Genomic DNA, 9699 nt, shown 5'->3' on the forward strand with positions numbered 1-9699 from the left:
ATAAATTATAATTTAAAGGAGACTCAAAGCTTTGGATTGGTGCAGTCTTTCTGACAGAATTAGTCCAGACACCAGCATCTTACAACACAAAATATTTAACAACAAAGAAAGAAAAAAAGCAAACAAGCACGTGCATCAATCAGGATACAGCACTCACTCATTGGTGGAAAGTTGAAATCTAAACTCATTTGTGCAAACAAGTTTAGAATGAGCAAAGTAATTTCATGGTTCTAACTAATGGAAATAGTGGGTGGCGTTGAGGGTTTGTGTTATTAACCTCAAGCCTCAGGGCAGAAGAGCTGAGGCCAACAGTGGTCATATATCATGAGGAACCTTGATAAAAGGACTTCTGGGATTTTCTCAGGTGTGCACCCATTGGACCTTCCGAACCCTCAACAACTCCAGCACCTGCTCCTCAAGCAACCACAGCACCTGCCATTCGAACAGCTGTGCCCCTGTTTCAGAGGACGTCAGACAGGATTGCTGCCTGTCCCTGCTCCAGTGACCTCAGCGCCCGCCACTTCTATTGCTGTGTCTGTGGTTCCCACCGCTTCTGTTCCTGTGTCTGTGGTTCCCACCGCTTCTGTTCCTGTGGCTGTGGTTCCCACCGCTTCTGTTCCTGTGTCTGTGGTTCCCACCGCTTCTGTTCCTGTGGCTGTGGTTCTCACCGCTTCTGTTCCTGTGTCTGTGGCCCCCACCGCTTCTGTTCCTGTGTCTGTGATGCCCACCACTTCTGCTCCTGTGTCTGTGGTTCCCACCGCTTCTGTTTCTGTGGCTGTGGTTCCCACCGCTTCTGTTCCTGTGTCTGTGGTTCCCACCGCTTCTGTTTCTGTGGCTGTGGTTCCCACCGCTTCTGTTCCTGTGTCTGTGGTTCCCACCGCTTCTGTTCCTGTGGCTGTGGTTCTCACCGCTTCTGTTCCTGTGTCTGTGGCCCCCACCGCTTCTGTTCCTGTGTCTGTGATTCCCACCACTTCTGCTCCTGTGTCTGTGGTTCCCTCTGCTTCTGTTCCTGTGTCTTTGGTTCCCAACATTTCTGTTCCTGTGTCTGTGGTTCCCACCACTTCTGCTCCTGTGTATGTGGTTCCCACCGCTTCTGTTCCTGTGTCTGTGGTTCCCACCGCTTCTGCTCCTGTGTCTGTGGTTCCCACCGCTTCTGTTCCTGTGTCTGTGGTTCCCACCGCTTCTGCTCCTGTTTCTGTGATTCCCACCACTTCTGCTCCTGTGTCTGTGGTTCCCTCTGCTTCTGTTCCTGTGTCTTTGGTTCCCAACATTTCTGTTCCTGTGTCTGTGGTTCCCACCACTTCTGCTCCTGTGTATGTGGTTCCCACCGCTTCTGTTCCTGTGTCTGTGGTTCCCACCGCTTCTGCTCCTGTGTCTGTGGTTCCCACCGCTTCTGTTCCTGTGTCTGTGGTTCCCACCGCTTCTGCTCCTGTGTCTGTGGTTCCCATCGCTTCTGCTCCTGTGTCTGTGGTTCCCACCGCTTCTGTTCCCGTGTCTGTGGTTCCCACCGCTTCTGTTCCCGTGTCTGTGGTTCCCACCGCTTCTGCTCCCGTGTCTGTGGTTCCCACCGCTTCTGCTCCCGTGTCTGTGGTTCCCACTACTTCTGCTCCTGTGTCTGTGGCTCCCACCATTTCTGCTCCTGTGTCTGTGGTTCCCACCGCTTCTGTTCCTGTGTCTGTGGTTCCCACCGCTTCTGCTCCTGTGTCTGTGGTTCCCACCGCTTCTGCTCCTGTGTCTGTGGCTCCCACCATTTCTGCTTCTGTGTCTGTGGCTCCCACCATTTCTGCTCCTGTGTCTGTGGTTCCCACCGCTTCTGCTCCTGTGTCTGTGGTTCCCACCGCTTCTGTTCCTGTGTCTGTGGTTCCTACCGCTTCTGCTCCTGTGTCTGTGGTTCCCACCGCTTCTGCTCCTGTGTCTGTGGTTCCCACCGGTTCTGTTCCTGTGTCTGTGGTTCCCACCGCTTCTGTTCCTGTGTCTGTGGTTCCCACCGCTTCTGCTCCCGTGTCTGTGATTCCCACCTCTTCTGCTCCTGTGTCTGTGGTTCCCACCGCTTCTGCTCCTGTGTCTGTGGTTCCCACCGCTTCTGCTCCTGTGTCTGTGGTTCCCACCGCTTCTGCTCCTGTGTCTGTGGTCCCCACCACTTCTGTTCCTGTGTCTGTGGTTCTCACCATCTCTGTTCCTGTGTTTGTGGTTCTCACCACTTCTGTTCCTGTGTCTGTGGTTCCCACCGCTTCTGCTCCTGTGTCTGTGGTTCCCATCACTTCTGCTCCTCTGTCTGTGCTTCCCACCGTTTCTGTTCCTGTGCCTGTGGTTCCCACCGCTTCTGTTCCTGTGACTGTGGCTCCTGCGGTTTCTCGTATTCCTGTGCCATCCCCAAGGTCATCTTCCAGAGCTGTGTCCAGGCTGGTTTCACAGTCTATGTTACAGAACCCTATGGGCCCTTGCCTGTGATTGTTTTTATACCTGTGTCCATGTTTAGTCTTTAGTTCCTGTCTCTGTCTGTATCACTCTGCGTGTTTCCACCTTTGTTTCTGTCCCTGTTCCTGTGATGGTCCCTGTTCCTTTGCCCAGTCCAATCCCTTTCTTTCAGTCATCTGTCCATTGTCCAATCCCGTTTCATCTCCTGTTTCTGGTCCCATCTTGTCCTGAGTCCAGTCTCCTGTCTCTACTCCAGTCTTGTTTCTCTTTTGGTCTTGTCTCTTATCTCCTGCTCAGTCTCTCGTCCAGTGTTTTGTCTCCTGTTTAATTTCTTGTGTGTAGATGTGTGCTTTTGTAGATGTCTGTTCCTGCCCAAGTTGGCTTCAGTTTTTTTTGTTGTTGTTGTTTCTGTGACCTGCCTGTGTTTATTTTCAGATTGTGCTTTTGTCTTTCCCTGTGTGAACATTTGCCCCCTTGTCCTTCTCATCGTAACATTAACGTTCCCCCAGACACTGATGATGTAACATGACTCTGGCTCCATCACTGGTTCTCTTGGTGAAAGTGGTTAAGACGCAGCAGGGACTTTTACAGACGAGTTTGTTGTTTCCCTTGGTTTGTGCCGACTCTTCAAAACCCAAACAGTGTAGTATTTAGTTGTTTGCCACGATTTACAATCACAGCAGCTCTGAAAGTTGAACTTCCAGTTTTTACAGAGTGACAGTAGTATAACATCACAGAAAAAAAGAGAAGTTAATTAATTCCATGTTATGAACCTTGTGTCCTGTAAGTTGGATCTTTAAGCATGAGGTGGAAGGATATAAGCTTTGGCTGTGGAGCAGTGTAACAGTGTTCTCTTTAGTGCTGGGGTTAGTTGGGGGTGGTGGTGTTTTTCAGAACTCAGATCTGACCTCAGTTATCAACATAAGAGTTCATAAGCAGGCTGAAGAAAGCTATAATTTTTCAAAATGTTCTGAATAAACAGAAGAGATGTTTAAAACACCTGCAGAAAAAAGGGGAAATGTGTCACAGTATATTTTCACTTCTGAAGCAGAAAGATGAGATTTTCAGATGTTTATATCATCCATTTTATGAATCTAATTCTATGTTTAAAATTCTAAATTTGTTTATATTTACAGAATACATAATACATGTAACTGTTTGTGTGAAAGAGAAACTGCAGTGAATTTCCAAATTGGTTTATTCTCAATTGTGCAAGATTACCACATATATTTTCTCTGAGGTTCCTCATTGCTTTCATTTCCTCAAACCCTTTCCTGCTGTCGATGACACATCTCAACAAAAGTATTTCAACTCTAATGTGGTCTGCCTTCATCAAAAACAGTCTGTTAATATGGGACGTCTGAATAAACATCATTCACTGCTGATATAAAAGACTAATTACACTCATTGTGTGATATGTTTTGTTTACGTGCTGCTATAATGCTGATAAACTGTTTACAAACACACTGCTCTTCCAAAGGTATTGATTTTACACAGGACAGTGAGGGTAGAGAGCTTCACACACTCACCCTTAGAGGCAATGAAGAAAGAAACAAACAAATATTTATTAAGTTGAAAACTGGCTTTTCGTAGAAGTTTCCAGCGTAATATATTCTGAGCTCAGGACTGTGGCTTCTTAGGAACAGTCCTTCACCCCACCCTTATGAGAAGTAACTGATGTTCTGGTTGGACGTTGGGCTTAGAGGAAACATTAGGTCCCCTGTGATTGGCCAGAGTCCATAGGCTGTGTCTCATCCCCACCACTTCTGTCCCTGTGTCTGTGGTTCCCACCACTTCTGTTGCTGTGTCTGTGGTTCCCACTGCTTCTGTTTCTGTGTCTGTGGTTCCCACTGCTTCTGTTTCTGTGTCTGTAGTTCCCATTGCTTCTGTTTCTGTGTCTGTGGTTCCCACTGCTTCTGTTCCTGTGGATCCTGCAGCTTCTACGCCAGTGACTGTGGCTCCTGCGGTTTCTCGTATTCCTGTGTTCACCCCAAGGGCATCTTCCAGAGCTGTGTCCAGGCTGGTTTCACAGTCTATGTCACAGAGTACTAGTCCTGGGCCCTTGTCTGTGTTTGTTTTTGTACCTGTGACCTTGTCTTTACTTCCTGTCTCTGACTGTATCACTTTGCCTGTTTCCACCTTTGTCTCTGTTTCTATGACGGTCCTTGTTCCTTTGCTCAGTCCAGTCCCATCTTTCTACCAGTCATATCCCCTGATTCATCTCTTGTTTCTGTTCCCATCTTTCCAGAGTCCCATCTCCTGTCTCTGCTCCAGTCTTGTTTCTGCTCTGGTCTTGTCTCTTATCTCCTGCTCAGTCTCTTGTCCAGTGTTTTGTCTCCTGTTTAATTTCTTGTGTGTAGATGTGTGCTTTTGTAGATGTCTGTTCCTGCTCAAGTTCTCTTCAGCTTTTTTGATTTGTTTTGTTTCAGTGGCCTGCCTGTGTTTATTTTCAGATTGTGCTTTTGTCTTTCCCTGTGTGAACATTTGCCCCCTTGTCCTTCTCATCGTGACATTAGCGTTCCCCCAGACACTGATGATGTAACACGACTGTGGCTCCATCACTGGTTCTCTTGGTGAAAGTGGTTTAGATGCAGCAGGGACATTTACAGACGAGTTTGTTGTTTCCCTTGGTTTGTGCCGACTCTTCAAAACCTAAACAGTGTTGTATTTAGTTGTTTGCCACAGTTTACAATCACAGCAGCTCTGAAAGTTGAACTTCCAGTTTTTACAGAGTGACAGTAGTATAACATCACAGAAAAAATAAGTTAATTAATTCCATGTTATGAACCTTGCATCCTGTAAATTGGATGTTTAAGCATGAGGTGGAAGGATATAAGCTTTGGCTGTGGAGCAGTGTAACATTGTTCTCTTTAGTGCTGGGGTTAGTTGGGGGTGGTGGTGTTTTTCAGAACTCTGACTTCAGTTATGAGCATAAGAGTTGAAGGAAAGGCTGAAGAAAGCTATAATTTTTCAAAATGGTCTGAATAAACAGAAGAGCTGTTTAAAACACCTGCAGAAAAAAGGGGAAATGCATCACAGAATATTTTCACTTCTAAAGAAAAAAGATGAGACTTTCAGATCTTTATATCATCCATTTTATGAATCTAATTCTATGTTTAAAATTCTAAATTTGTTTATATTTACAGAATACATAATACATGTAACTGTTTGTGTGAAAGAGAAACTGTGGTTAATTTCTGAATTGGTTTAATTTTTGCATTGGTTTAATTTGTGAAAGATTACCACATATATTTTCTCTGAGGTTCCTCATTGCTTTCATTTCCTCAAACCCTTTCCTGCTGTTGATGACAGATCTCAACAAAAGTAGTTCAACTCTAAAGTGATAAGAGGGTCTGCCTTCATCAAAAACAGTCTGTTAATATGGAACGTCTGAATAAACATCATTCACTGCTGATATAAAAGACTAATTACACTCATTGTGTGATATGTTTTGTTTACGTGCTGCTATAATGCTGATAGACTGTTTACAAACACACTGCCCTTCCAAAGTTATTGAGTGTACACAGGACAGTGAGGGTAGAGAGCTTCACACACTCACCCTTAGAGGCAATGAAGAAAGAAACAAACAAATATTTATTAAGTTGAAAACTGGCTTTCCGTAGAAGTTTCCAGCGTAATATATTCTGAGCTCAGGACTGTGGCTTCTTAGGAACAGTTCACCCCACCCTTATGAGAAGTAACTGATGTTCTGGTTGGACCTTGGGCTTAGAGGAAATATTAGGTCCCCTGTGATTGGCCAGAGTCCATAGGCTGTGTCTCATCCTTAGAGCGTGAATCTCAACACCAAGAAACCATCAATTAGTTCATTCATTCATTATCTGTAACCGCTTATCCAATTCAGGGTTGCGGTGGGTCCAGAGCCTACCTGGAATCATTGGGCGCAAGGCAGGAATACAACCTGGAGGGGGTGCCAGTCCTTCACAGGGCAACACAGACACACACACACATTCACTCACACATTCACACCTATGGACACGGACACTTTTGAGTCGCCAATCCACCTGCAATGTGTATTTTTGGACTGTGGGAGGAAACCAGAGCACCCGGAGGAAACCCACGTGGACACGGGGAGAACACACCAAGTCCTCACAGACAGTCACCTGGAGCGGGAATCGAACCCACAACCTCCAGGTCCCTGGAGCTGTGTGACTGCGACACTACCTGCTGCGCCTCCGTGCCACCCCAATTAATTCATCAATTTATCCATTTTGTCTTGTGATGATAATTGTGAAGAAAACATATTTCATATGTTGGTGGCTATATATATGGCACGGTGGTGCAGCAGGTAGTGAAAGACACACACACATGCTGCCCTCCACTACTCTCTCTCTCACGTGGAAAACAAAGACTCCTCTGCCACTGGCTTTTGGACTTCCTGACTGGCAGGCCCCAGTCTGTCAGGGTTGGCAACAGGACTTCAGCCAGTATCACCACCTACACTGGGACTCCACAGGAATGTGTCCTCAGCCCCATCCTCTATGCCCTCTTCACCCATGACTGTGTTGCCTACCACAAAGTAACATCATCCTGAAGTTCACAGACGACACCACAGTAATAGGACGCATCACTGGCACAGATGAAGCATCCTATATGAGGGAGGTGACCAGGCTGGTGTCATGGTGTGAGGACAACAACCTCACCCTCAACACAGACAAGATGGAGGAGCTGATATTGGACGTGAGGAAAGAGAGGAGACCTCATCAGCCACTGTTCATTCGGGAGCTTGAAGTGAAGAGGGTGAGCAGCTTTAAATACATGGGCGTCCACATCAGTGAGGACTTCACATGGACACTGAACACCACACAGCTGCACTTCCTGAGGAGGCTGGGAAAGTTTGGGATGTCTCCCAAAGTCCTCAGCAATGGTGGTAAGGCAGCACAACTGTGATGGACAGAAAACTCTTGCAGAGAGTGGTGAAGACTGTTGAGAAGGACCCCACTGCCTTCTCTGCAGAGCATCCACCACCAGAGAGTCCACAGGGGAGCTGCCTCCATCTTTAAAGACCTCTTCCACCCCCAGCATGGACTGTTCACACTTCTGCCTTCAGGCCGGAGGTACAGAAATGTCAAATGGAAGACCACCATGTTCTTCTCCACTGCTATCAGACTCCTGAACCTACCTCAGAAATAAATCTGCACTTTACTGTCTACATGTTTACACGCCGCAGTCACTGTACTGTAACACATGTTCACTTGCACTTATATACTTATATATATTTGGCATTCTTGGGGACAAGCAAAGAAAGAATTTCATTGTACACAGAAACCTGATTCCTCACTGTGCAAATGACAATAAACTCTTTGGACTATTGTAATCCAACAGGATATTTTGACCAGGGCTCTCTGAGGGTTCTACTCACCTGCTGAGACCTGTTTTCTGCCTCCATTCTCAGCATCTGCCACACTCCATGCCTGCAATTTCATATCTGTGGGATATGTCTTTCTGGCGCAGCTGCACTAGGAAGCACCAGGTTAACAGCTCCACCTCCAACATGAAGTCTGCAAGTTTGGCTGGAACCATTCACATGGTGTTTTGTGGGGCTTACAAAGTTCAAGCTCTGATTCTTGAACTGATTCCTTTTAGAATTCTTGGAACTTCGGGTCCCTCCAGTGAGCTGCCCCCTGCATTTCCGCTAGTTTTGATGGGAATCAAAGATACATCACCAGGCCTTGCAGGGGTTCTCAGCTCCAGGGTCACTGTGGTTAAATTCACTGACAGAGCTTCACACCTGTTCATTCTGTTTCTGTTTTAATGGCTGTAAAGTTGTTTTGTGACACCATCAGGTTGTAAAAGGCACTACACGTTACTTGACTTTTGTTTTTGCACAGATTTGTCTTCCCTAAGAATTATTGTGAGCAAAAACAGTAAAGTATCCAGGAGGAGATTGGACGGGAGGCTGGATGTGACTAAATCCTTTAGTGAAACAGGAGAATCTGCTGTTTGTTACAGTTTATATCATCTGTACTGGCAAATGACACAAACTAAACATCTTTCATGGGATACATTCTTTAAATCCTTCTCTTTTTGGTATGTTTACACAGAGTTATGAATTAATTAAACCAAATAAATTTTGAATAACATTTTGTTGGGCAGTCTAGCAGTTGTCCACTAGATAGCATGAAGAAGAAATTAACGAGTAATGGCATTAAACATGAACACACACTGGGCTTCACTGAGCTCAGCTTCTGGATCCTGTTCCTGCTTCTTCTGGATAAAAGTAAACCTGGAACTGTCACAGACAAGCAATCAATATAATAGAACTTCTTTCATTTCTAAATATATAAGATTTCATTTTAATAGATTATATTCATTCATTCATTCATTATCTGTAACCGCTTATCCAATTCAGGGTCGCGGTGGGTCCAGAGCCTACCTGGAATCAATGGGCGCAAGGCGGGAATACACCCTGGAGGGGGCGCCAGTCCTTCACAGGGCAACACAGACACACACACATTCACTCACACACTCACACCTACGGACACTAGTCATTAGGATCAGTGAACACAAACACACACACACACACACACACACACACACACACACACACACACACACTAGTGATTAGGGTCAGTGAACACACACCCAGAGCAGTGGTTAGTTATCCTTGGTGCCTGAGGAGTGTTTTGGGGGTTAGGTGCCTTGCTCGAATGGCACTTCAGCCGTGGACATCCGTGCAAAAAACACTGGTAGATTTTGAACTAAAGCAGCAGTGATGCATTGTTTGCTGGTAAGACTCTGATGATTGATTATTGATTACACAGAAATAACTTGTAACTGCTTAAATTAATTGGTATCCAACACTGTTCATTCCATTGTTAATAAAAATATGAACCTTTTATTTTGATTAAAAAGAATTTTAAATAATAATGATGTGACTTTTAGGGGGAATCACCAGTCTCACTATGTTTTACTTGTTTTGTGTTTATTATTCACACTGTCCTTCAGTTCAGTCTGTTTTACAAAATCAAACCCTATCCCTCCATCCACAAATCACATTTATATGAATCTATCCATCAGAAAATGGGCCCAGTTTAATTATGTAAAAATAAATAAATAAAAAAAACCCACTTTATTGCTGTAACACTGGGGGAATGGTATCGCTCAAGGTATAGAAATATAGACATGATAATGTGAGTAAATGCTCTGAGTGACTGTCCTGCTGAGAGTAGGGGGTCAGAGAAGCTGAAAACTAATATCACCCAGAGACTGCAGAGTCAGAGTGAAAGTAAATCTCCTATTGGCTGATCATCCTGAGCTGTG

The 9699-nt window shown here is 45.3% G+C and overlaps 1 protein-coding gene across 1 annotated transcript; it reads right to left on the minus strand.

Moving 5' to 3' along the window:
- Nucleotides 1–470: 470 nt before the first annotated feature.
- Nucleotides 471–2258, minus strand: LOC136666215 (mucin-22-like). Its single transcript, XM_066644297.1, has one exon. The coding sequence runs from the start codon at nt 2256–2258 to the stop codon at nt 471–473; it is 1788 nt and encodes a 595-aa protein (XP_066500394.1).
- Nucleotides 2259–9699: the final 7441 nt, after the last annotated feature.

This window comes from Hoplias malabaricus, chromosome 14 (assembly GCF_029633855.1).
Source record: "Hoplias malabaricus isolate fHopMal1 chromosome 14, fHopMal1.hap1, whole genome shotgun sequence".
Taxonomy (NCBI): domain Eukaryota; kingdom Metazoa; phylum Chordata; class Actinopteri; order Characiformes; family Erythrinidae; genus Hoplias; species Hoplias malabaricus.